Source organism: Zophobas morio, unplaced genomic scaffold (assembly GCF_036711695.1).
Source record: "Zophobas morio isolate AGI-343-1 ecotype UQ-CSIRO unplaced genomic scaffold, CSIRO_AGI_Zmor_V1 ptg000007l, whole genome shotgun sequence".
Lineage (NCBI taxonomy): Eukaryota > Metazoa > Arthropoda > Insecta > Coleoptera > Tenebrionidae > Zophobas > Zophobas morio.
Window position 1 is genome coordinate 2,016,114 of NW_026972112.1, and position 27,863 is coordinate 2,043,976.

Here is a 27,863-nt window from a genome sequence, read left to right on the forward strand (position 1 = left end):
TCAATACAATCGAACCTTCCATGTAAACACTATTAAAATAACGATCTCTAACAAGTGAAATAAAAAGCGATGGTACAAAGCAGCAGCAAATAAACACAAATTAAGCGCTATTTGCTCTCAAACACAACTCAGATATTCAGTCATGAAACCATCGCATTTCTCGCAACATGGTAAACGCGACCCTAAATCTTTTATTCCGGGTTTTATTAAAAACTTATTTTTTCGATACTCGCTGTGTATTCATATTTACCGATAGCTGTAATGACATCGAATCTCATCTACAAATACCCACTGTTTACATAAAAGTAAACAACACATTAAATCCACATCTAATTTTTCAACATTATGGGTGTCAGGATGTGGTCATCCATCATGAAAACGCGTCCGACATTTTCGTTCAATTTGAAAAATTAATCAGATTGAATAGTGAGAGATTTAATATGAGGAGGTACGTAGTAAGTGGAGACGACGCAATGAAGATTTTTAGTACCAAAGAACTGGAGTACGTGTCTAATCTACTGGTGGTGGTACCCAAAAATGGAAGCTATGACTTGCTTACACATTTGTATGGTGACATGAACGGAAGTAACGAAGTAGTACTTGTGGACACTTGGTTTCCACAGAATGAGAGTTTCTTGAATGGGTACCACCTTTTTCCAGACAAACTGTACAATCAGAACGGGCGCCAACTTAAAATCGGTACTTTTACGTATGAGCCGTACTGTATTGTAGAAGATGACAACACAACGATTCATGGTACTGAAACAAGTTTTATTTTTGAGTTTGTCAAAAAACACAACTTGACGCCTGTTTTCACCATTATCACTGGGGATGACTTATGGGGCGATATTTACAACAACTGGACGGGTATTGGGATTTTGGGGAGTTTGGTACGAGATGACGTGGACGTTGGTTATGGTAGGAGTACTACAGATTGATAAATTTCAATTAAGAATTTTCCATTCAGGTGCTATATACACATGGGACGAGTACTACAAATTTTTAGACTATAGTAAACCTTTGACTAGAACAGGAGTCACAGCTTTAGTACCAGCACCTCAGTAAGTAACTTGGTATCGTGGTACTTTAAACATGACATAGTTATGCAGAATTGCCGCTGGTTGGCTAACTCCGCTCTATTCTTTCTCTGACGAGATGTGGATGGCCGTACTTGTTGTGTTTTTAGCAGATACACTCGTTCTCAGTATTTTATTGTACAGAAACCACAAGTAAGTACCTTTGTGGTACTACCACGATACAACAGTCCAAATTCTAGCAAGTACTACATCACAGACTCTTTAACGGTGATGGTGAAACTCTACTTGCTCCAGTCACTCACGACTTCGCCAAAAGGGCGCCTGATGAAGTACTTCATAGCCCTAAACATGCTAAACGTTCTACTTCTGTCGAGTTCCTACAGCAGCGGTTTATCCAGCGTGATGACAGTACCAAGGTACAAAAAAGCAATCAAAACAGTAAAGGACTTAGCGTCCAGTGGTCTACCTTGGGGAGCTCCGACAGATGCCTGGCTCATCTCGCTACGTGAAGTTAACGAGGTAACCACAAGAAAACAAAATCCCTAACACTTACAAAAATTACTCAGGAGGACTACAAAGTGATAAAGAGTCAGTTTGTCGTTAAAACTGAAGATGATTTGGTTGCAGCGTCGAAACTTCACAATTTTGGGTTCTCTCTAGAGCGGCTACCGTATGGTACTCGATTAATTTCAGTAGTTTCAGTAAACTTGTTGTAGGTCACTATGCTGTAGGGCCATACGTCAAACGTGACGTCATTTCCGACTACCGGATCATGCAACAGGATATTTATTGGGAGCAGTGTATTTTCGTGATCCGGAAAAATTCAGTGCTTTTACCATTGCTTGACGACTTGATTTTGCGGGTTTTTGAAGCAGGGTTGGAAGCGTATTGGGAAAACGAGGTAACGAGATATTACCGGACGTTATAGACACGTGACCACACCAGTAAACATGTAACAACTATGTTACATTGCAGGTGGTAGCCCAGTACATGGATATGTCAGTCCAAAGAGGCATCATGTACCATTTCCAAGAACAAACTACCGTGAAACTAAAATGGACGCACGTAGAGGGCGCTTTCGCCATTTTGGTTATCGGTCACGCCGCCTCAGCTCTGGTTTTCCTGCTGGAGATTCTAGGCAGATCTCAAATACGGACTCGGGTTTAAAAATAGCAACTATATTTAGTAATACAATTAATATAAAATACACATTACTTAGTATGATCGGGCGGCAAGCACGTACAAGTTTGTTTAGACGAAGGTCCCAGCAACTTCTCGATCAGATACTCATAACTTGGACTCCCCTGCTCGAGATTTAGCCGTGCCATCAAATTTTCAATAAACGCGAGCGACTCTTCGTCCATATCGATGGACCCGAACGACGCAACGAACTTTCTTTCAGAACTGCGTTCCCTAATTTTAGTCACTTTTTGGAACAACTCGTAGTAGTTGGTATCTGCGATTCCAGTGGTTGACGGTTTCTCGGATTCTGTTGACTTTTCGCTCTCGACTTGCTCCGACTCTCCAGAAGGTACATGACTGTCCAGCAAAGGGCAGCTTTCCACTCTTTCGTTGGAGTCTTCACTCGGACCCTCGTGGCTCGTTGTAGCAGACGTTTCGACTACCTGAATGGCATCTTCGCCTTGAGGTGCCACCACGTGCACCACCCCTTCTATCTGCGTTTCTGTGTCTTCTTCGGCCACTTCGCTCTCTGTTTGCGCCAACGGGTCTTCCGCCTGATCTTTTTTTCTTTGGTCGCAGATGTCTGGACAACTCGAGTCGCTCTCTGTTTGGGCCAATGCCTGGTCAGGGTTTTCGGCTTGTTCGCAGATTTCCGGCAACGTTTCGGCTTCGTTGGGGGGTCCGGGGTCTTCGGTGGGTACTTCGAAAGGTCCGGTGTCGTCGATGACGACGTATACTTCTTCATGGACAGTACCGTCCTGGTACTGTACGAGTAGTTCGACTTCGGCGGGGACGTGTTGGACTTCGACTTTTGCGTGTTTGGGTTCTGTCTCTTCGACGAAGTAGTAGGGTGGGGCGATTGGGGGCTGCACTGGGGAGTGGTACTGGTACGGTTCCTCCCCTGCGATCTGACAACAAAAATAGAATGACGGATCGAATATGCTTGTGTGTTTTAGGGTAAAATAATTCTGGTAACTTTTTGAGAGAAAATGTTTTGTGTGGCTATGGTGGCATTTCTGACCTGTCTTACTGTATGCGTCATTAATGCCACACTAACACACTAACAATGCAAACATTACTACTTTGCTTAATTTGACAAATTAGATGAAAAATTAGCAACCAATGAAACTTGTATAAATGATAAAATTTAAAAGTCTGTAATCGAACTTTCTTGAAAACCTGTTTTTCATCCAGAACCCCATTTTTTGGTAACATTTTAGTAACTACTAAAATTCCCTAAGTCATATGGCGGCTGTAAACTTCGAAATTTTTAACCATCAACCCATCAACTGTTCCCTGATCAATTAGCTGTTTTTTCTTAATATAGACAGTATTCTTTGAACAACACCATCATACTTAAAAACATGTTTTTTATTTTTTGTATAGAAATACGAATTTTGCAGTTAAGCTCCGCCCTCCTCGCTCATGACGAATAAAAAATTATCACAACTGAGATAGAGCGGGTGGGCGGGATTAACATTCTGCTTTTTTTTCTTAATATGTGTAGTCACCTTCTCGCAACAAGAAACTTAACACTTGTTTAAAATGGTAAATTTGTATAGCAAAATATCGATTTTGCAATTACGCTCCGCCCCTCGGTCTGACAACGAATGAAAAATTCATCACGATTAAGATCGAGACGGATGCGTGGGGCTTCTCTTTTGGGTTTCTTTTTTAATTAATACATTTAGTTTTCTTTGTATAACACGATTTCTCGTAGAAAAATAAGAATTTTACAATTAAGCTTACGATGAATAAAAAAAATCATCAGAACTGAGATAGGGTGGGCGGACGGGGCTTATATTTTGCCGTTTTTTCTTAATATATCATAGTCATCTTTTCACAACAAGAAACTTAAAACATGGTTAAAACAGTACATTTTTGCAAGGAAATATGGAATTTGCAATTCTGAGGCGGAACCTAATTGCAAAATCGATATTTCCTTATACAAATTTTCCACTTTAAACATGTTTTAAGTTTCATGTTGTGAAACGAAGTTTAAACATATTAAAACAAAAAGGTATACTGTAGGCCCGCCCACCCGCCCAATCTCAATTGTGATAATTTTTTTCATTCGCTGTGAATCAAGGGGCGGAGCTTAACTGCAAAATTCTTATTTCTCTACAAAAAATTAAAAACATGTTTTTGAGTATCGTGTTGTTCAAAGAATACTATGCATACTAAGAAAACAAGCAAAATATGAACCCCGCCCACCCACCCCATCTCATTTGTGACGATTTTTTTTATTCTTACAAAGTTAAAACACGTTTAAAATGTAGGGAAATGTGGATTTTGTAATTAGGCTCCGCCCCTAGGTCTGCCAACGAATGAAAACTTCATTGCTATTTAAATCAGGGCTGGTATGTATGGGGCTTAATTTTTCGAATACTAATTTTTGATGTTTTTAAATTTTTGATTTCTCGATTAATCAATTTTTTGAATTATTGTACTTTTTCAATTTTTCGATTTTTCTGGGTTGAGATTTTTTAATTTTTCGATTCTTCGGATTTTCAATTCTTCAAATTTTCGGTTTTTTGATTTTTTCATTTTTCGAAATCTCAATTTTTCAATGTTTTAGTTTTGCCATTTTTCAATTTGTCACGTTTCTAAATTTTTGATTTTCCGGTTTCTCAATTTCTCCATTAATCGATTTTTGATTCCCACTTCTCGATCTCTGGAATTTTCAATGCTCGATTTTTCTATTTTTCAGTTTTTTAGTTCTTCAATTTTTCGAATTTTTAGATTATTGATTTTTCAATTTTTTGATTTTTTAAATTTAAATTTTTCGACTTTGATTTTTAAACGTTTTTGGATTTTTCAGTTTTTTTATTCTTAAATTTTTCTTCGATCTTTCAATTCTCGGATATTTCAGTTTAGAGATTTGTCAATATTTCGATTCTTCAGTTTTTCGATTTTTCGATTTCTTGATTTTTGTACTTTTTCAGTTTTTCGATTCTTCAATTATTCGATATTTAAATTTTGCGATTTTCGAGGTTTTTTATTCTTCATTTTTAGATTTTCCAATTTCAGGATTTTTCAATTTTTCAATGTCTGGATTTTCAATGTCTGGATTTTCAATTTTTTCAATTTTTCGATTTTTTTGGGTTGAGATTTTTTAATTTTTCGATGCTTCAGATTTTTTTTCGAAATCTCAATTTTTCAATGTTCCAGTTTTGCCATTTTTCAATTTGTCACGTTTCTAAATTTTTGATTTTCCGGTTTCTCAATTTCCGATTAATCGATTTTTGATTCCCTCTTCTCGATCTCTGGAATTTTCAATGCTCGATTTTTCGATTTTTCAGTTTTTTAATTCTTCAATTTTTCGAATTTATAGGTTACTGATTTTTCAATTTTTTGGCTTTTTAAATTTAAATTTTTCGACTTGGATTTTTAGACGTTTCAATTTCGCGATTTTTCTGTTTTTTGATTTCTCGATTTTTCGATGTTTCAGTTTTGGGATTTTTCAATTTTTCGATTCGTCAGTTTTTTTGGATTTCTCAATTTTGAGATATTTCAGTGTTCTGATTTTTCAATATTTCGATTATTAATTAAATTTTTCAATCTTTCGACATTCCCATTTTTCGTTTTCTGGATTTTTTACTTTCACAATATTTCAATTTTTCGATTTTTGGTTACCTCGATACGTCGATTTTCCAATTTTTCGATACTTTCATTTAATTTTTCAATTTTTAAAATTTTAGATTTTCTGATTTCTCGATTATTCAGTTTTTGCTTTTCTCAATATTTCGATATTTAAGTTTTTGGATTTTTCAATTTTTTTATTCTTAAACTTTTCTTCGATCTTTCAGTTTTTGGATAATTCAGTTTTGAGATCTGTCAATATTTCGATTCTTCAGTTTTTCCATTTTTCGATTTCTTGATTTTTGTATTTTTTCAGTTTTTCGATTCTTCAATTCTTCGATATTTAAATTTTGCGCCTTTCCAGTTTTTTTATTCTTCATTTTAGATTTTCTAATTTCAGGATTTTTCAATTTTTCATTTTTTCAATTCTTCAAATTTTCGATTTTTAGATTTTTTTCATTTTTCGAAATCTCAATTTTTCATTTCAATGTTCCCATTTTTTCAATTTTTCACGTTACGGCTTTAATTTTTTCTTTATATACACAGTATTCTTTGAACAACAGGATACTCAAAAACATGTTTTTAATTTCTCGTATACATAGAAATAAGAATTTTGCAGTTAAGCTCTGCCCCTTTGCCTCACGACGAATAAAAAAGATCATAACAATTGCGATAGGGCGGGCGGGTGGGCGGGGCTACATTTTGCCATTTTTTTCTTAATATGTGTAGACTTATTTCGACAACAAGAAACTTGTCTAAAATGGTAAATTTTTATAGTGATCAACTTAAATCCACCACTTTTCTTATACAACCCCTTTAAATACGGCGAAAGTTGAATAACAAAGTTACTATCGACGACAACTTGAGTAATTTTCAGCTCTAAAAGTTTAATTCTGGCAACACTGCTTGGTTGATTAAAATTAACCTAACTTTATTTTTAATTTTTGCGGTTTTTTTTTTAATATAATAAGGTATCAGAAACGCCTTCTAAGATCACTCTTTGATCCCAACCCCCTTAAATCGTTGCCCTTAATGAGTTATTGAACTTTCTTGAAAACCTATTTTCACCCAGAGCCCCATTTTTAGTAACATTTTAGTAACTATTAAAATTCCCTAAGTGATATGAATGAAAAGACAAGCAAGTTGCAAAAGCAAGTGCATGAAAAAGGTGTTTAAACTGAATGTAAACTCTCAGAAACAAAGCTGGTTTGCTTCAGAACGGTGAGTACAACATAATATTGCGATTTTGTTACCTTTAACACAAACACTTGGCGGTATATCCATGAAACTTAACCTAATTTTATTTTTAATTTTTGCGGCTTTTCCAGATTCAATCAATGAAAATATTAATCAAAACCGAAAAATACACTTAATTTAAAAACATTAACGCCGTTTACTTGCTTGTAACATCGCTATCTATGCAGTATGACGTCACATCTTAATCGGAGATGACGTCATACGCATTTTTTTTTTTTTTAATATAATAAGGAAAATACCTTCGAAGATCACTCTTTGATCCCAACCCTCTTAAATCGTTGCCCTTAATTAGCTAATTTCAACTATAATTGAACTTTCTTGAAAACCTATTTTCATCCAGAGCCCCACTTTTGGTAACATTTTAGTAACTATTAAAATTCCCTAACTGATATGAATGAAAAGACAAGTTCGAAAAGCAAGTGCATCAAAAATGTGTTTAAACTGAATATAAACTCTCAAAAACAAAGCTGGTTTGCTTCAGAACGGTAAGTACAACATTATATTGCGATTTTGTTACCTTTAACACAAATATTTGGCGATATATCCGATGAAACTTAACCTAACTTTATTTGTAATTTTTGCGGCTTTTTCAGATTTAATCAATCAAAATATTAATCAAAACCGAAAAATACACTTAATTTAAAAGTATTAATGCTGTTTAGTTGCTTGTAATAGCGCTAATCGCTATCTACGCATTGTGACGTCACACATTACTATAGGAGATGACGTCATACGCATTTTTTTAAATATAATAAGTTGTCAAAAGCGCGTTTTAGAATCATTCTTTAAATATAAATCATGCCAACACCTTACCTAAGTATCATTTCTAAATAATATTTGAATACCTACCTGAAGAGGATATGTTGTGTCAGAATCAAAGGCGCTGATGTCCCCACACACCAAGAATGGTATAATGACCCTATTTACGCCCGTGAGAGTAGAAAAATCCTTATTACTAACATCCAGAAACGGGGTTATCAACTTCGGGTTGAACCCCATTGGTGGTTTATAATTCCTACATACAACAAACGCTTCTAAAATTATAAAAACCCAATAAATCATCACACATTACAGAAAATGCAAAAGTACCAATGCTAGACGTCCGAGAACTGGTAGGTTTAACAGTCACCACATCCTCAAACAACATCAACAGCTGGTTTGTCAATAAATCACAGTCTTTAGCACGGAATATTTTAGCAACAAAAGTCCCATTGGGTTTCAAAACATTACAAGTAATGTGCAAAGCACCCAACAAAAGCTGTGCTTGAATGTATATATCAATGCAGTGCAACCCAGTAACTGAAACAACAAAATAAATAAAAATACCCAACTCGTGACAATAATTACCATCTGGCGCCCCATCACACACAACCAAATCCGCTTTATCCCCTTCAAAGTGATTAATAATAGCTTCGGCAGTCTTATACTCTGTAATATCCCCCTGTATCTGTATCACCCCCGGCAACGGCGACATGGGTTGCAAATCCACCGCCACGATCTTAACATTCTCGTTCTTCTTCGGTGTTACCGGCAGTTCCGCCCCCTGAGAGGTCCCGGCCTCGCTGTCTTCGTCCTCTCTCCTCGCCTTCTTTTCCACCACCTCCACCGTGCTCCTCGTAACGTAGTCCTCATTGTCGGTGTAAAACAGCTTATTCTTAGGCCGGATTTCAATGTACTCGCCCAGATATAGTCGGCGTGACAAAACCTGGCTCCAGCTGCCGGGGGCGGCGCACAAATCGACGGCCCGCGTCACGCCTTCAAACACCCATAGAAACACTTAAAAAAACACCTAATGAGTGCTTACCATTTAAAATTTTGAATTTCTCGTCGATTTGGAGAAGCTTGAAGGCGCTGCGAGCCCTCCATCCCTGTTCTTTTGCTTTACGGTAAAAAATGTCGCGTCGGTCGCGGGAGAACTTGCCCATTTTTAGGGGGAGTGGACCATGGGGTTGTTTTTTGTGTTTTATCGCAGTTTAGTTTTTGTGGACAGAAGCGTGGAGGTTTTTAGGTTATGTTGATGTGTCAAGTTTTGAGGTTAGGGAGGCGCCATTTTTGAATTGGTGGCGACTGGGAGGGTGGTTTTTGGCGAAAATGGGGGGAATTTGGCGTTGGAATGACCGGAAGTGGTGTCTGTGGACATTTCCTGTACACAAGAGTGGTTTTTCAGGTGATTAAAATTAAAACTGAGGGTAGTCTTTTTAGGTTTGTTGTTGGGGGAAGTGTCTACGGTGCCTCAACCGGTAAACTACACGGCTGACCGGTTTGTTGATTAAAATGTTGACAATAAAACTCGTTATTTTGTATTATTTTTATTCTTATAGCTAATGTTTTCTTAATGTAGACCATAATAAATAGTGCTAAGGTATTAGATTGTCATCCTTTGCTCTCATTCATGCCTCTAGTATTCTTCATTGATATAATTTTAATTTAATGAGAAAAACATTTCTGTGTTCATTAAGTGATTAACGTCATTTAAAAATTAGGTTTATATATTGTGCTATTATACGTGCAATAAATGAACTGATACCTACCTGGATTGAGTGCTTAGTACTGACATAACAAACAAAATAAACAAAAAAGGTATAAAATAATGCGGACATTATTTATTGATACACAAAATCTGGCAGTGATTTCAGATCAAAATACAATTTAATTATATACATTCAGAAATACATTGGAATGTCTGAAATATACATGAACAGATACATAGATTACAAAAATTTGTAAGATGTTTCCTGATTTTCAGTATATCTACACACTTACTAACAATCACAGAAATACTTTTTAAAATTCTATTCAACTCTTTCAAATAATAGAAAATATGAGTTCCTATTATAAAAATTCAAGGAGGATCCCTTAGAAAATATAGTAAGTCCGTCGAGAGTTGTCTTGGGGAACCCCCGACCGTTCGATTTGGAATCACTCGAAAGACAGCACACTCTTAAATCATTTTCATCCTCTTTTTGAAAATACTCATAATTACAAAACATCGGCGACTTTTTAAAGATTATATACAATTGTCTTTGGTACAGTCAATTCATACAATAAATTCTCAACATTTATATCAAATATAATAAAATTTCCCCTGTAGTAATAGAATAGTTCTTCTAACTTCTAATAAATAAATATTTTTTTCACTTATTTAGGAAACTTGTTTGTACATAAATTCAGCATCTTCCTTCCGCGTCGTAAGTAGCAAAAATCCATAAGTAAAAATTATATTTACAAAGTTTACAACAGTCCAAGTAATGAATGCATAGTGAATCAACAGTAGTACTAGTGCTAAAATCACTCGTGCCTAGTGAATAAAATACTCTATCTTCTTTGTAATGTACACAGTATGGCAACAGTCTACTGCTGCTGGATCAGCAGCTGCTCCAGCTCGTCCGCCGACCTCAGCAGAAACGCGGCCGACTCGCGGTACCCGGTGATGAGTTGCCGCACCGCCGCCATCTCCCCCGTGCTCAGCTTGTGGTTGAGTAGAGGCTTCTGCTTCATGCTCAGGTCTGCTGGACCTAAACAACCCTCAGTTAAGTTCTTTGGCAAAAATCGCGCGGGACTAAGCATGCGTCGAATCGACAAGTATATTCACCATTTGTAAGTAAGCCTGCCCCCGTGCCGAACGGGGCCGCCCCTGGGAACAGCGGGTACGGTCCTGCCCTCTGGAACGCCTGCGAAAAATTCGGCCTGTACATCGCCGTGGGCGCCGAACCGGCCGTACTTGAGATTCCTATGCCATTCATGGCCGTCGCGCCCAAAGCTGCCGCGTTCGATACGCTGAAACAGGCGCAATTAATAGTAATAAGCGCTTTATTGCCCAACGGGTCGAAACTCCATATTTGGACAAGCAATTGTGCATACGACATAAATAATAACGGGTAAATGAGGATAACTTAAGTGTAATAAAAGCAGGAAAGCAGGTCGTCTATGTATAACACAAAACAACGGGGACCCAAGTTGGATCCTTGTCTCACCGAAGGGCAGGATGTTTTCAGACAAAATTGAGCCGTGAAATTTTTTCTTCTTCTGTCATTAAAATTTAAAATGCCAAAAATAATTTCGTTACAACAAAAATTTCAATAAAAGGTGCTATTTTTAAATGGAAAATACAAAGTGTGAAATTACTGGCAACAGTATTATAGTTTTTGTCAGATTTTCTAACCTTAAATTCATTTTTCATTAGGGATCTTTGGATATAAGAAATTCGTTGCCAACCAAATTACTAAATTTGTCTAAAAACATTCTGGACATATATTAGGAATTGTTACTGAGTGAATCATTTAAGTGGGATTTATAAACTTGCTGTTGGCGTTGAAGTTCCCGCTGAGGTTGCCTTTATAGCTTAAAATTTACTATTTTAATTTAAGTTTCCTGTTGTCGAAATAAGTCTACACATATTAAGAAAAAGAAAAGGCAAAATGTAGCCCCGCCCACCCACCCTATCTCAATTGTAATGATTTTTTTTTATTCGTCGTGAAGCAAAAAGGCGGAGTTCAACTGCAAATCCTGATTCCTCTACGAGAATTTAAAAACATGTGTTTCGAGTATCACCCACACCCGCCCTGATTTAAATAGTGATGAGGTTTTCATTCGTTGGCAGACCTAGGGGCGGAGCCTAATTGCAAAATCCATATCTCCTTACAAAAATTTACCATTTTAAACGTGTTTCAACTTTCTAAGAATAAAAAAAATCATCACAATCGAGATGGGCTGGGTATAAAACCCGCCCACCTTTTTTTTTTCTTAATATACGTAGTATTCTTTGAACGCGCTACTCAGAAACATGTTTCTAATTTCTTATAAAAAAATAAATATTTTGCAGTTAAGCTCCGCCCCCTTGGTGCACGGCGAATAAAAAAATCATCACAATTGAGATAGGGCGGGTGGGCGGGGCTTATATTTTGCCTTTTTGTTTTAATATATGTAGACTTTTTTCACAACATGAAACTGAAAACATGTTTAAAGTATGAGGAAATGTCTATTTTGCAATTAGGCTCGACCCGATAATTGCAAAATTCATATTTCTTTGCAAAAATGTACCATTCTTGTTGTAAAAAGATGGCTATGTATATTAAGAAAAACAAGGCAAAATATAAGCCCCGCCCACCCGCCCTATCTCAATTGTGATGATTTTTTTATTCGTTGTGAGCCAAAGGGGCGGAGTTGAATTGCAAAATCCTTACTTCTCTACAAAAGATAAAAAATATGTTTTGAGTATCGTGTTGTTCAAAGAATACTATGTTGAAAATTGAAAAACTGAAAAATTTAAACTTGAAAATAAAAATTGCAAATCTAAGAACTGAAGAAACGAAAAATTGAAACACTGAAAAACTGAAAATCGAAAAATTGTAAAATCGGAAATTGAAAAATCGAATATCTGAAAAAGTTTTAAAATCCAATGAAAAATTTTGAAATTACATATTAATATGGAATTTGTAATTTTTAATTTTTGTTAACCTACGAGCGGAGTGTCGATAAATCGAGCAATCAGAAAATCGAAAAACCTGAAATTTAAAAAATCGAAAAATTGAAATATCCAGCGATTTAAAAATTTCCAAAATGGAAATATGTACTGAAAAATCGAAAAACCTGAAATTTAAAAAATCGAAAAATTGAAATATCCAGCGATTTAAAAATTTCCAAAATGGAAATATGTACTGAAAAATCGAGAAATCGAAAACTGAAGAATCGAAAAATCAAAAAGCTGAATGATTTTCAAAATAGAAAAACCGAGATATCGAGAGATCAAAAATTTGAAAAACTGACATATTTAAGAATTTAAAAAATGGGGAAATCGAAAAATCGTAAAATAGAACAATTGAAAAATCGAAAAGCCGAAAAATCAAAAAACGAAAAATTAACTTTTAAAAATCGGAACTGAAAAATAGTAAAATTGAAGAAGCATCGAAAAACTGGAGAATCTTAAAATCTAAAAATGGAGAACCCGAAAAATGGAAAACCGAGACATCGAAAAATCTATTAATTGAAAAAAAAAATTGAAACATCGAAAAATTGAAATATCCGGCGATTTAAAAATTTCCAAAATGTAAATGCTGAAAAATCGAGAAATCGAAAAATCAAAAAGCTGAATGATTTTCAAAATAGAAAAACCGAGATATCGAGAGGTCGAAAATTTGAAAAACTGAAATATTTAAAAATTGAAAAATGGGGGAAATCGAAAAATCGTTAAATAGAAAACTGAAAAATCGTAACTGAAAAATAGAAAAATTGAAGAAACATCGAAAAATTGGAAAATCCTAAAATCTAAAAATGGAGAACCCGCAAAATGGAAAAACCGAGACATCGAAAAATCTATTAATTGGAAAAAAAATTGAAACATCGAAAAATCGAAAGATGGAAGATTGAGAAGTCGAGAAATCGAAATGGCCCATACGAAAAATTGAATAATCGAAAATTCGAAACGTCGAAATCTCAATAAATCGGGAAATTGAAAAATCGAAAAATCAAAAAGTTTAAAATACAAAAAATTGAAAACTAAAATATCCAAAACCGAGAACTCAAAAAATCGAGAAATAGAAACAACAAAAAACAAAAAAACGTGAAATCAAAAAATTCGAAAAATTGAAAAGTGGTAATAGAAGAACTGAAAAATGAAGAAATCGAAAAGTTCAAAATCTAAAATATCCGTAGAAAAATTAAAATATCGAAAAACTTAAGAATCGAAAATTGGAAAATCGAAAAATCTAGAATTTAAAAAATCGAAAATTTGAAAAATCCGGCAATTTAAAAATTCCCAAAATTGAAATGCTGAAAAATCGAGATATCGACAACTGAAAAATCGAAAAATCAAAAAGCTGGATGATTTTTAAAATAAAAAAACCGAGGTATCGAGAGATCGAAAATTTGAAAAACTGAAATATTTAAAAATTTAAAAAATGGGAAAATCGTAAAATAGAACAATTGAAAAATTGAAAAATCGAAAAATCGAAAAAACGAAAAATCTAACTTAAAAATCCGAACTGAAAAATGGAAAAATTGAAGAAACATCGAACAATTGGAAGATCCTAAAATCTAAAAATGGAGAACCCGAAAAATGGAAAAACCCAGACATCGATAAATCTATTAATTGAAAAAAAAATTGAAACATCGAAAAATCGAAAGATGGAAGATTGAGAAGTCGAGAAATCGAAATAGCCCATACGAAAAATTAAACAATCGAAAATTCGAAACGTCGAAATCTCGATAAGTCGGGAAATTGAAAAATCGAAAAATCAAAAAGTTTAAAAATCAAAAAATTGAAAACCAACAAATCCAAAACCGAGAACTCCAAAAATCGAGAAATAGAAACATCAAAAAACTAAAAAATACGAAATCAAAAAATTCGAAAAATTGAGAAGTGGTAATTGAAGAACTGAAAAATGAAGAAATCGAAAAGTTTAAAATCTAAAATATGCATAGAAAAATTAAAATATGGAAAAATCTAGAATTTAAAAAATCGAAAATTTGAAAAATCCACCAATTTAAAATTTCCCAAAATTGAAATTCTGAAAAATCGAGAAATCGAAAACTGAAAAATCGAAAAATCAAAAACCTGACGATTTTCAAAATAGAAAAACCGAGGTATCGAGAGATCGAAAATTTGAAAAACTGAAATATTTAAAAATTAAATTAATGGGAAAATTGAAAAATCGTAAAATAGAACAATTGAAAAATCGAAAAACCGAAAAATCAAAAAAACGAAAAATCTAACTTAAAAATCGAAACTGAAAAGTAGAAAAATTGAAGAAACATCGAAAAATTGGAAAATCCTGAAATCTAAAAATTGAGAACCCGAAAAATGGAAAAACCGAGACATCGAAAAATCTATTAATTGAAAAAAAAAATTGAAACATCAAAAAATCGAAATATGGAAGATTGAGAAGTCGAGACACGAATTAGCCCATACGAAAAATTGAACAATCGAAAATTCGAAACGTCGAAATCTCGATAAATCGGGAAATTGAAAAATCTAAAAATCAAAAAGTTTAAAAATCAAAAAATTGAAAACTAAAAAATCTAAAACCGAGAACTCCAAAAATCGAGAAATTGAAACAACAAAAAACTAAAAAATACGAAATCAAAAAATTCGAAAAATTGAAAAGTGGTAATTGAAGAACTGTAAAATGAAGAAATCGAAAAGTTTAAAATCTAAAATATGCATAAAAAAATTAAAATATCGAAAAACTGAAGAATCGAAAATCGGAAAATCGAAAATCGAATAATTTAAGAATCGAAAAATCTAGAATTTAAAAAATCGAAAATTTGAAAAATCCACCAATTTAAAAATTTCCAAAATTGAAATGCTGAAAAATGGAGAAATCGAAAACTGAAAAATCGAAAAATCAAAAAGGTGAATAATTTTCAAAATAGAAAAACCGAGATATCGAGAGATCGAAAATTTGAAAAACTGAAATATTTAAAAATTAAAAAAATGGGGAAATCGAAAAATCGTAAACTCGAAACAATTGAAAAACCGAAAAATCAAAGAAACGAACAATCTAACTTTTAAAAATCCGAACTGAAAAATGGAAAAATAGAAGAAACAGAAAAATTGGAAGATCCTAAAATCTAAAAATGGAGAACCCGAAAAATGGAAAAACCGAGACATCGAAAAATCTATTAATTGAAAAATAAATTGAAACATCGAAAAATCGAAAAATGAAAGGTTGAGAAGTCGAGAAATCGAAATAGCCCATACGAAAAATTGAATAATCGAAAATTCGAAACGTCGAAATCTCGATAAATCGGGAAATTGAAAAATCGAAAAATCAAAAATTTTAAAAATCAAAAAATTGAAAACTAAAAAATCCATAACCGAGAACTCCAAAGATCGAGAAATAGAAACAACAAAAAACTAAAAAATGTGAAATCAAAAAATTCGAAAAATTGAAAAGTGGTAATTGAAGAACTGAAAAATGAAGAAATCGAAAAGTTTAAAATCTAAAATATGCATAGAAAAATTAAAATATCGAAAAACTGAAGAATCGAAAAATCTACAGTATGTCCCCAGATTGAGTTCACAAAAGGAAAAAAAACTGTATTTTCTATTTTACAAAAAAAATGACATAGGAATAACATTTTTTCCTTAATTCAAAACGAATAAATCTGCAATTAAAATTATTAGGCTGTGTCTTTAAAATCGAAAAAAACTGAAAGTAACGAAGAACTTAGAAATATGAAAAAATGTATTTAAGAGTACAGACCAGGAATATTGAAGTTTTAAGAATTAAGCAAAAAATGTTATTCCTATGTCATTTTTTTGTGAAATAGAAAATACAGTTTTTTTCCTCTTGTGAACTCAATCCGGGGACATACTGTATAATTTAAAAAAATCGAAAATTTGAAAAATCCACCAGTTTAAAAATTCCAAAATTGAAATGTTGAAATATCGAGAAATCAAAAAAATTTTTATATTGTGACTTTTTTTCTTAATATACATAGTATTCTTTGAACAACACGATACTCAAACACATGTTTTTAATTTCTAGTAAAGAAATAAGTATTTTGCAGTTAAGTTCTGCCCTCTTGGTTCACGGCGAATAAAAAAATTCATCACAATTGAGACAGGGTGGGTGGGCGGGCTTACATTTTGCCTTGTTTTCTTAATATGTGTAGACTTCTTTTCACAACATGAAACTTAAAACATGTTTAAAATGGAAAATTTGTATAAGGAAATATCGATTTTGCCATTAGGCTCCGCCCCATAATTCCTTGCAAAAATGTACCATTTTAACCATGTCCTACGTTTCTTGTTGTGAAAAGATGGCTATATACATTAAGAAAAAGAAAAAGGCAAAATATAAGCCCCGCCCAGCCGCCTTGTCTCAATTCTGACGATTTTTTTTTTGTCGTAACCCGAGAGGCGGAACATAATTGCAAAATGCTGATTTCTCTACAAGAAATAAAAATATGTTTTGGAGTATCGTGTTATTTAAAGAAAACTATGTATGTTAAAAAAAAAAACAAGCCAAAAATTAAGCCCCACCTATATCCATCCCAAGCTCAATTGTGATGAATTTTTCATTCGTTGTCAGACCGAAGGGCGGAGCCTAATTGAAAAATCGATACTTTCCTACAAAAATTTTCCTCTTTAAACATGTTTTATCTTTCTACATATATTTAAAAAAAAAATGGCAAAATGTAAGCCCTTGTAGCTGTAATGATGGCAGCTATTTAAAATTTGACTTTCGTGGAATTAGAGCTGTCAACCAAAAAAATGTCCCCCCTACTCCAGGGGATTTTCTTTTAAGTGGGCACTACCCCAATTTGGTTGAAAACCCAACGGCAACATCAACGTTAGCGGCAAGTTTATAAATCGACCTTTATTTTAATCAAAATTCCGTAACATCAGTGTTATCATATAAAAGTTCGCATGCACTAAGACAAAATGTATGCGTTTTGCTCGTCAAGGCACGTGCATTTTGCGGAATACGTTAACCTTATCGAAAAACCTGCGGGGTTTGGCGAGTTTAAAGAATCAGAGGCTGTAGGGTCGGGATGGCTCTGAAAGCATTAAAATTTCAAATGCGTACCTCATGGCGGATGTTTTCAAGTCGGGCGTCAAAGACAGGCCCTTCGAGACCGAGTTGGGGGTGGTCGAGGGGGTCGTCGACGAGGGGAACGCCGCCGAGACGGAATCGACCTCGATTTTGACGGGGGTGTTGTTGGAGAAATCTATGCCGCGGTTGATGGGGGCGGTGGTGTCGGTAGGCTGCAAACGCAAACATTGCTGAGGCGTCCCGTGAAAGTCTCGGAGACTTACTTGGGCCCCCGGCAGGATGGGCATCGGCTGGCTGACCGGTTCCAGGCCTAATCGCATTCTTTTCGCGTTGTGGCTCTCGTTCTCGCATGCCGTCGCTAGGATCTGCTCGGCCTGGACCGACGTCAAGTGCGCGGGGGTCGGCCTCGTCTGAAAGCGGCAACCGTATTGGAGCCCTCTGGAATTGGAGCAGCTTACCGCATCCCATGGTGAATTGGGGTCTCGGGCACGTTTGTTCCTCCTACACGACTTGAGGTAAGTGCGGATTCGTTTCCGGGCTCTTTCCGCAAACTCCGGAAACTGCCTCGTGCACGAATCGATTATTGCTTGGATTTTCTCCTTGGGCTGCTTGCTGATCGGCACCATTCGGTCCAGGTTCTCGTCGACGAAGAGGCGGACGAACATCTGCAAAAAAGGGGTTTTAGAAGGTCGGCGGAGAAAAATTCGAGGCTCGCGAAGATGGAGGACGCATGTTTTGAGGCAAAAACGCTAAACTGTGGCGGACGGCTCGCAGGGTCCGAAAAGGTCTATGTAAACTGCAGCAGTATGCAGGTGGTACCAGTTGCTGGTTGTCTGTCTGTCTGTCTACCGTCTGTCCGAATTTTTATTAGACAGAAAATATCTTCGAAATTACTGGACCGATTGTTATCAAATTTTTTTGGGTATCGCAATTATCGTTTTTCCTTTTTCTTCAATTTTACAATTTTTTGATATCACAATTTTACGTGTTTTCGTTTTCTTTAATTCTTCAATTTTTCCATTTTTCAATGTTTGGGTTCAAAATTGTTCGCTTTTTTAACTTTAATTGTCAATTTCGTCAATTTCTCGACTTCTAAATTTTTCAATTCCAGTTTTGAGTGTATAAGTTTTTTGAATTTTTCGATTTGTCAATTTTTCGTTTCCTCAATTTTCCAAGATCTTGATTTTTATCTTTCATTTTCCCGATTTTTTATTTATTATTTTCTCAATTTAATATAACAATTTTTCGTTTTTTCATTTCCTTTATTTTTTCAATGTTTCTTTCGATTTTATAATTTTTCAAATTTTCAATCTTCCATTTTTCAATTTTGCAATTTTTGAATTTCTCAATTATCCGATTTTCCGATTTCTTTAATTTTCAATATTTCGGTTCAGAATATTAAGTTCTTTCAATTTTGCACTTTTTCGTTTTTTAAGTTTCTGAATTTTTAATCTTTCGAGTTCTTGATTTCCAATTTTTAGATTTTTCAAACTTATCATTTTATACTTTTTCGTGATTTAATTTTTGATTTGTAAAACTGTAAATCAAAAAATTGAAGAAACGAAAAATTGAAAAAAACAAAAAATTATAAAATCGGAACGCTGAAAAATCCAAAAATTGTAAAAATAAAGGAAATAAAAAATGGAAAATTAAATACATAATCGAAAAATTGCAAACTCTAAAAATTTCAAATTGTAAAGTCGAAATATTGTAAAATATCGAGAAATTCAAAAATTGAAAATCGAATATATGAAAGTTTTAAAATACAATAACTGAAAAATTCTGAAATCGTAAAAATGAACAAGTGTAAAATTTAAAATAACAAATTATTATTAAATACATATTAATATGAAATTTGTAATTTTTAATTTTTGATAACCTATATAAAGTAAAACCAGTAGTGAAATCTCGACAAATCAAACATCGTTAAATTAAAACATCCGAGTGTCGATAAATCGAGAACTCAAAAAATCGAAAAATTGAAATATCCAGCAATTTTAAAATTCCCAAAATTGAAATGCTGAAAAATTGAGAAATCGAAAACTGAAAAATCGAAAAGCTAAATAATTTTAAAAATGAAAAAATCGAGATATCGAGAGATCGTAAATTAGAAAAAATCGAAATATTTACAAATTAAAAAACGGGGAAATCGAAAAATCTTGAAATAGCAAAACCGCAAAATCCAAAAGACGGGAAATCGAAAAATGTAACATTTAAAAAACCGAAATTGAAAAATCGAAATTTTGAAGAAAATTGGGAAATCCTAAAATCTAAAAATCGAGAAACCCAAAAATCTAAAAATTTAACCGAAAATTCAAACAATGAAATCTCGATAAATCGGAAAATTGAAAATTCGAAAAATCAAAAATTTTTTAAATTGAAAAATTGAAAACTGAAAAGTCTAAAACCGAGAAGTCGAAAAATCGAAAAACACAAACGGCGATAAATTGAAAAATCGAAAATTAAAAAATCCAAAAATTGAAAAATGGTAAAATTGAAGAACTGAAGATTGGAGAAATCGAAAAGTTCAAAATCTGAAATATACATATATCGAAAAATTAAAATATGGAAAAACTGAAGAATCGAAAACTGGAAAATCGAAAATCAAACATTTTAAAAATCTAATAATTGAAAAACCGAAAACTCGAAGGCCAAAAAGTCGACAAATCCAGCAATTTAAAAATTCTCAAAATTGAAATGGTGAAAAATCGAGATATCGTAAAATTGACAATCATACTAAAAAATTTAAAAATTGGGAAATTGGAACATCAAAAATTGAAAACCGAAAAATTGTAAAATTTGTATAAATCCAAAAATTGAAAAATTTCATACTGAAAGAGGAAGAATGATAAAATCAAAACACTGAAAAACCGAAAAACAGAAAAAATAAAGAAAATAAAAAATTGAAACGAAAAAATGCAAATCGAAAAATTGAAGAACTAAGAACTGAAAACTCGTGAAATTGCAAATCGAGAAATTGAAAGACTCAAAACTTGGATAATCGAAAAAATTTGAAAAAAGGAAAAATGAAAACTCGCAAAATCAAAAAAAAAGAAAAAATTGTAAAAGTTGCAAATCCAAAAATTGAAATTGTAATAATAAAGGAAATAAAAAATTGAAACGAAAAATTGCAAATTTGCAGAAATGAAAAATTAAACACCCAAAAAATTCCAAAATCTAAAAATTCAAACATTAAAAAGTTGGGAAATTGAAAAACTGAAAAATTTAACCTTGAAAATAAAAATTGCAAATCTAAGAAGTGAAGAAACGAAAAATTGAAACACTGAAAAACTAAAAATCGAAATAAATGTGTACATAAAAATTTAAAAAAATTAATGAATCAAAATTTATATACGGAAAACAAAAAATTATAAAATAAGAACATTGCAAGTTCGAAAAATTGTAAAAATAAAGGAAATCAAAAATCGAAACGAAAAATTGCAAATTTGAAGAAATGAAAAATTAAACAATCAAAAAATCGCAAAATCTGAAAATTGAAACATCAAAAAGTTGGGAAATTGAAAAACTGAAGAATTTAAACTTGAAAATAAAAATTGCAAATCTAAGAACTGAAGAAACGAAAAATTGAAACACTGAAAAACTAAAAATTGGAATAAATACGTACAAAAAAATTGAAAAAAAATTAATTAATCGGAAAATTGGAAAATCCAAAAATTGTAAAATCGATTCTATGAAAAGTTTTAAAATCCAATAACTGAAAAATTCTGAAATCGTAAAATTGAAAAAGTGTAAAATTTTAATAATAGAAAATTGACAAATCGAAAATTGTACAATCGAAAATCGAATAACTGAAAAACCGAAAACTCGAAAGCCAAAAATCCTAAAACGGAAAAATTGAAAAATCGAAAAACCGATTAAAAAAATCGAAAAATCGAGAAACCTAGACATAGAAAAATCGAGAAGCCGAATCATCGAAAAACAGAAACATCGAAAAATCTATTTGAAAAATTGAACAATCGAAAAATCAAAAATTTTAAAAATCGAAAAATTGAAAAGTGAAAAATCTAAAATCGAGAAATTCAAACAACAAAAAACCGAAAAATGTAAAATTTAAAAAATCGAGAAATTGGAAAGTAGTAAAATTGAAGAACTGAAAAATGGACAAATCGAATAGTTTAAAATCTAAAATATATATTGAAAAATTAAAACATCGAAAAACTGAAAGTTGGAAAATCGAAAATCGAATAATGAAGGATCGAAAAATCTGTAATTTAAAAAAACGAAAATTTGAAAAGTTCAGCAATATAAAAATTGAAATGTTGAAATATCGAGATATCAAAAAATTTTTATATTGTGACTTTTTTTTTAATATACATAGTATTCATTGAACATGATAATTGCAAATCTAGGAACTGAAGAAACGAAAAATTAAAACACTGAAAAACTAAAAATCGAAATAAATATGTACATAAAAATTGAAAAAAATTAATGAATCGGAAAATTGGAAAATCCAAAAATTGTAAAATCGAAAAATTAAAAAATCGATTCTATGAAAAGTTTTAAAATCCAATAACTGAAAAATTCGGAAATGGTAAAATTGGAAAAGTGTAAAAGAAGAAGTGTAAAATTTTACAAAATTAAATTGTTATTACATAATTATTTAATATGAAAACTAGAAAAATTGAAAAATCGAATAACTGAAAAATCGAAAAATTGAAAATCCAGTAATTAAAAATTCCCAAAATTGAAATATTGAAAAATCGAGATATCGAAAAATTGAAAATCATACAAAAAAGTTTAAAAATCGGGACATCGAAACATCAAAAAATCGTAAAAGAAAAATTAAAAAATCTAAAATTTCAAAAACCGGAAAATTTATAAATCCAAAAAAAAAAATTTCGTACTGAAAGGAGAAGAATGATAAAATCAGAACATTGAAAAACCGAAAAACTAAAAAATAAAGAAAATAAAAAAACCGAAAAAAATTGATGAATCGGAAAATTGGAAAACCCAAAAATTCTAAAATCGAAAAATTATAGAGAAATATCGAGAAATTCAAAAATTAAAAATCGAAAAATTGAAAAATCGATTATATGAAAAGTTTTAAAGTCCAATAACTGAAAAATTCTGAAATGGTAAAATTGAAAACGTGTAAAATTTTAAACATTAAATTGTTATTACATAATTATTTAATATGAACACTGGAAGTCTTAAATCAAAATTGAAAAAAGCGAAAAATTAAAAAATCTAAAATTTCATACCGAAAGAGAAGAATGATAAAATCAGAATAACGAAAAACTGAAAAAATAAAGAAAATAAAAAACCGAAACATAAAAATGAAGAATTGTAAAACTGCAAATCAGAAAATATAAACATCCAAAAGTTGGAAAATCGAAAAACGAAAATCGAAAAACTCAAACATTTAAAAATGAGAACTCGAAGAAACAAGTTCCAAAATCTAAAAATTAAAAATAGAAATTTGGGAAATTGAAAAAGTGAAAAATTTAAACTTGAAAGTAAAAATTGTAAGTCGAAAACCTGAAGAAACAAAAAAAAATGAAAAATTCAACTCAAAAAAAGCTGCGGGAGAATTATTTAAGCTACTTGTTTTAGCTTTACAGAGGTTATCCGAAAACAAAAACCCCAAAAATTGCTTTATAATTTTTCAAAAAAGCGGGATTTGTTGGTTTTTCTGGCGAAATAACCTCCGACCAATTTTTTTCTAAAAATTTTACTTTATAAATTTAGTTAAAGATACTGCAAAAGTCCAAAATAATTTTGTTTATAGCGATTTTGTTTAAGTGCTCTTTGTCGGAAGCTTCCAGCAATTCATATCAAGATTTATTGGGGATTACTGGAAATATCATTGTAGAGTACGAAAAAATAGGTCTCCCGTTTCCGTCTGTCTACCATCTGTCCGGATTTTTATTAGACAGATAATCTCCGAAACTACTGGACCGATTGTTGTCAAATTTGGAATGTGTATTAGGAATATCATGTAGATGTTAAAACGTTAACCAAAATTTGGCTAAGCATCCCCGCTACCAATGGGATCACCGATTCAGATTTGCTAAGACCGAAAAGAAATAAGTTTCGAGTAATTTCCAGTAATCATTACATGTGAATGAGTGGACCCTCCTTAGGGCTGGTTTCTGATTTCATTACCCGCTGCAGTTTACATGTGCCCGGCCCCCTACCGGACGCATTCCACCATGCAGGCCTTATCGGTCGCGTTTCCCCCCATAGACCGCCGTTTTCGAGGTTATCTGCCCCCGATCGCGCGAGGCCTCACATTCCGCGCTTCCATCTCCTACCAATCAATCCGCAATTATTTCCTAATAACACTTACGTTGAAGGCTTTGAGTCGTTCAGGGTCGTGCGTTTGTGTGTCGATCTTGTCGTCGCTTTCGTCGTCATCGTCGTCTTCGTCTTCTTTGTTCCCGCTGGAGCTGGTTTCGTCATGCGCCGACCCCGTATCAGCATTGACTGGACTCTGAAAACGGTCAAGCGTCGCATTATCGCACCAAAAGCGGCGGCGGCCAATTATCGAGGAATTTTATGTGAAAGAAACGCTCTGTGAACTTGACACGGAGTTTATCATTCGCTGCGAACAGCTGCATACGAGGAAGTAATCTAAATTCCAAATCGCCGAGTGGAAAAGTGCACAGGCTTGGTTCGAGTGGCTCCTCGAGGACGCGGAACAAAAGAACCCGAAAAGGTACTCACAGATTGATCGCGGTTGGTGGGCGGTGTGGCCTTCCCCTTCGCCAGGCCTAGAGCGGAGTGGTACTGGGCCCACAGGCCGGCCATCTCTTCGCCCCCGGGCACCTGGGACAGGTCGGGAATGTCGCCATTCCGGTTGCCTGCAAAGACGGGAGTGAGTACTGGAAGGTGGCGGCACAGGGGGCGGACCCACTGCGCCTTGTTCTGGATGTAGATGGGTGGATGATCGCCCAAATAAAAGAAAACAGTGTCGGTGTGTGTATTGTCGTGTTACCTTGAGCCTGATTGTGGTAGTTCCACGCCAAGAGCATCAGCTTGAGCTTGTCGCTGTCTTTCATAGCCCCGGTTCCTGCACAGCCAATCATATCACGGTTAGCAGGGTTGGCCTACATACTAGATTAACAACTACACTAAACTAGGGCAAACCTAGCCCACTTCGTCAAAGTGGGCTAAGCCTGGGATGTAGTACCAACCCTGCTACTTGACAAAGCGTAAATTTTGCCCTAGTTGGAGACGCAAGGTAAACGCTACCTCGGAACCGAAAAGCCACAGCAGTAGCTTTTCAATCCAGAAATAGACCGTATGTCACTGTAGTGTTAGGTCTACACTCCAAACAAAAACGATGGTTAAGCCTGATGGGATGACTCTAGCTACCACTCACCGGAAAAGTGCTCCTCCTCGGCTGCCTCGGCCGACTCCGCCGTCGACAAGTTCTCCTGGAACGAAAGAAAATTCTCAGTTTTCCGTGCCGTATCATGCTCGGCGGAGCACGCAGAGGAAGAAAAAACCACACGTAATTATTATAAACACCGGCCGAGACTCCGCAATTATAATTTTAAATTGCGCGAATAAATATCGAGGCATTACGCTTTATTAGCGTGGTTGTGCCGGAGGAACTCCAAACGTCTACTTTTTTAATTAAGAAAATTGAGATTCTTCAGCCGGATAATCAAATCGTTTGATCGCCGACTTCGTCGCCGTGATTTGGAGCGCGCGGTCGACGGGGGTTGAACTTGAGGCATGCTGCGAAGTCGGCGGCGGCGGCTCGCGGCGCTCGAAAATGTACCATTTTGACGTCTGACTAGAGCTCGCGAACCATAGGTGATTAAGAACAATAATAATAATAATAATAATAATTGCATTTCCAACAAGCTGCAAGTCCAATTACAGGAAGCTTTAAGGGGCAATAGAAAAAAAAATAAAGTTCTTAAAGGCAGGTTTAACAAAATTGGTTGAAAAATTGAAAAAAAAGTAATTTTTAATTTTTGATAACCTATATAAAATAAAAACCAGTACATACATCGAGAAATAAAAAAAAAATTAGAACTCGAAAAATTAAAAAAGTTGAAAAACTGAAACATCTAAAATCGAACAATTTTAAATTGAAACGCTAAAAAATTAAGAAATATCGAAGACTAAAAAAACGAGAAATCGAAAATCGAAAAGTTGAAAAGTCTTAAAATGCAAAAACCGTGAAATCGGAAATTCGAAAAACATTTAAAAATTAAAAAATGGACAAATCGAAACATCAAAAAGTCGTAAAATAGGAAGATTGAAAAGTCAAAAAAACAAGAAATCGAAAAACCTAAAATTTAAAAAACCGAAACTGAAAAATCAGAAAACTGAAGAATCTAAAAATTGAACAAATGAAACATCAAAAAATTGGAAAATCCTAAAATCTATAAATCGAGAAGCCGAAAAATCGAAAAACCGAGACCTCGAAATATGGAATAATTGAAAAATGGAAACATGGGGAAATCGAAATAGCCCATTCGAAAAATTGAACACTCGAAAAATCAAAAATTTTTAAAATCGAAAACTAAAAAATATAAAACCAAAAAGTCGAAAAATCGAACAATCGAAACATCAAAAAATCTGACATTTAAGAAAATCGAAAAATTGAAAAATCCAGCAATTTAAAAACTTCCAAAATTAAATTGTTGAGGGATCAAGAAATCGAAAAATTTCGGGAAATCGAAAAGTCAAAAAATTTTAAAAATGAAAAACGGAAATGTTGAGTCAAAAAATCGTAAAATAGAAATACTAAAAAATCAAAAAAGTCAAAAATAAAAAAAGATGATTAGAAAAAACTGAAATTTCAAAAATTTTAATTTGAAAAAAACTGAAAAAACAGAACATCGAAAAATTGAAAAATCCTGAAGTCTAAAAATCGAAAAACCCAGAAATACAAAAATTGAAACATCGAGAAATTGAAAAACCGGGAAATCGTAAATTGAAAACTGGAAAATCTAAAACCAAGAGTCGAAAAATTAAAAAAATCGAAAAAATAAAAAATGGAAGAACGGAAAAATCGAGAAATCGAAAAGCCTAAAATTTAAAATATGTATCGAAAAATTTAAATATTGAAAAACTGAAGAATCGAAAAATGAAGAAACCAAAAAATCGAAGAGTCGAAAAACTGGAAAAACCCAAAACTGAAACATCAAAAAATTGAGAAATCGAAAAATCAAAGAGTCGAAAAGTCCAAAATTCAAAAAATCAAAATATCGAAAACTTCAAAAACAAAAAGGAAAACTTAAAAAGTCAAAAAGTAGAAAAAATCCTAAAATTGCAGAATTGAAAACTGAAAAATCGAAACCGAAAAGTCGAAAAACTGAGAAATGGAAAAATCATAAAATCCAAAAATTGACAATGCAAAAGTTGAAAATTCAAAAAAAAATTATTAATCGAGAAGTCCAGAATTCGAAAAATCGGAAAAATAGAATAAATCGAACATGTAATAATTGAAAATTTGAAACATCGAAAAATCGAATCATAAAGGATTGAGAAATCGAGAAGTCGAAATAGCCCAAAAGAAAATTTAAAACTTGAAAAATTTAATACATAAAAAATCAATAAATTGAAAAATCGGGAAATTGAACAATCGAAACATCGAAATCATCAATTGCAAAATCGAGAAATTTTACATTGAAAACTGAAAAATCTAAAACCAACAACTTGAGAAACTTTTAAAATATGAAGAGTCTAAAATTTAAAATAAGTATTGACAAATTAAAATATTGAAAAACTGAAGAATCGAAAAGTTGAAAAATCCTAAAATTGAGAAATCGAAAAGTCAAAAAATGGAAGATTTCAAGTCAAAAAATTTAAAAGTCAAAAGCGTCGTCTTCGTTGATTCACTATTAATCAAAAAAATTGAAAAACTGAAAAATCGAAACCGAAAGGTCGAGAAATTCAGAAGTGGGAAAATCATAAAATTCAAAAATCGAGAAATTGAATACATATGTAGTTTAAAATTGATTAATCGAAATGCCAAAAATTGAAAATCTGCAAAAAAGGAAAAATTTAAAAATCGAAAAATTTAAGAATCCAAAAATGGAAAGAGCTGAAATATCTGAAAACCGAGAAATTTACTAAATCCTAAAACTGAAATATCCAAAAATTGAAAATCCAAAAACTGAAAAATTGAAAAACCGAGGAATTGAAAAAACAAAAAAAAACTGAAAATAGCCCAAAATTGAAATATGGAAAAATTGAAAAATCAAAAAATCTATTAATCGATAAGTCGAGTATGTATTCGAAAAATGGACAAACCGATAGCTTAGAAACGCCAGAAATTGAAGATTTGAAAAAAAAGAAAAATATAAAAATCGAAACATTG

The 27,863-nt window shown here is 33.0% G+C and overlaps 3 protein-coding genes across 3 annotated transcripts in view; 1 reads left to right on the forward strand and 2 right to left on the reverse strand.

Annotated features, from left to right (window-relative positions):
• The first annotated feature begins 440 nt into the window (after positions 1-440).
• LOC135124686 (uncharacterized) lies at positions 441-2,204 on the forward strand. Its single transcript, XM_064049917.1, has 7 exons — positions 441-918; positions 968-1,061; positions 1,110-1,229; positions 1,277-1,556; positions 1,604-1,712; positions 1,754-1,938; positions 2,013-2,204. The coding sequence occupies exons 1-7, from the start codon at positions 441-443 to the stop codon at positions 2,202-2,204; spliced, it is 1,458 nt and encodes a 485-aa protein (XP_063905987.1).
• LOC135124219 (uncharacterized) lies at positions 2,195-9,203 on the reverse strand. The gene is made up of 5 exons (XM_064049130.1): positions 8,863-9,203; positions 8,406-8,813; positions 8,148-8,357; positions 7,908-8,092; positions 2,195-3,127 (listed from the first exon to the last, which is right to left on the reverse strand). The coding sequence occupies exons 1-5, from the start codon at positions 8,981-8,983 to the stop codon at positions 2,249-2,251; spliced, it is 1,803 nt and encodes a 600-aa protein (XP_063905200.1). The 5' UTR covers positions 8,984-9,203; the 3' UTR covers positions 2,195-2,248.
• A 443-nt stretch (positions 9,204-9,646) lies between these two features.
• The window catches only part of LOC135124217 (uncharacterized protein), a 240,972-nt gene continuing 222,755 nt past the window's right edge, over positions 9,647-27,863 (reverse strand). Inside the window, exons 4-12 of the mRNA XM_064049126.1 lie at positions 24,903-24,957; positions 24,516-24,590; positions 24,245-24,381; positions 23,868-24,011; positions 18,016-18,222; positions 17,821-17,967; positions 17,591-17,769; positions 10,651-10,835; positions 9,647-10,573 (exon numbers count right to left, since the gene is read on the reverse strand). Coding sequence (XP_063905196.1) covers positions 10,410-10,573; positions 10,651-10,835; positions 17,591-17,769; positions 17,821-17,967; positions 18,016-18,222; positions 23,868-24,011; positions 24,245-24,381; positions 24,516-24,590; positions 24,903-24,957 — 1,293 coding nt within the window. The 3' untranslated portion in view covers positions 9,647-10,409. The remainder of the gene's footprint in view (positions 10,574-10,650; positions 10,836-17,590; positions 17,770-17,820; positions 17,968-18,015; positions 18,223-23,867; positions 24,012-24,244; positions 24,382-24,515; positions 24,591-24,902; positions 24,958-27,863) is intronic.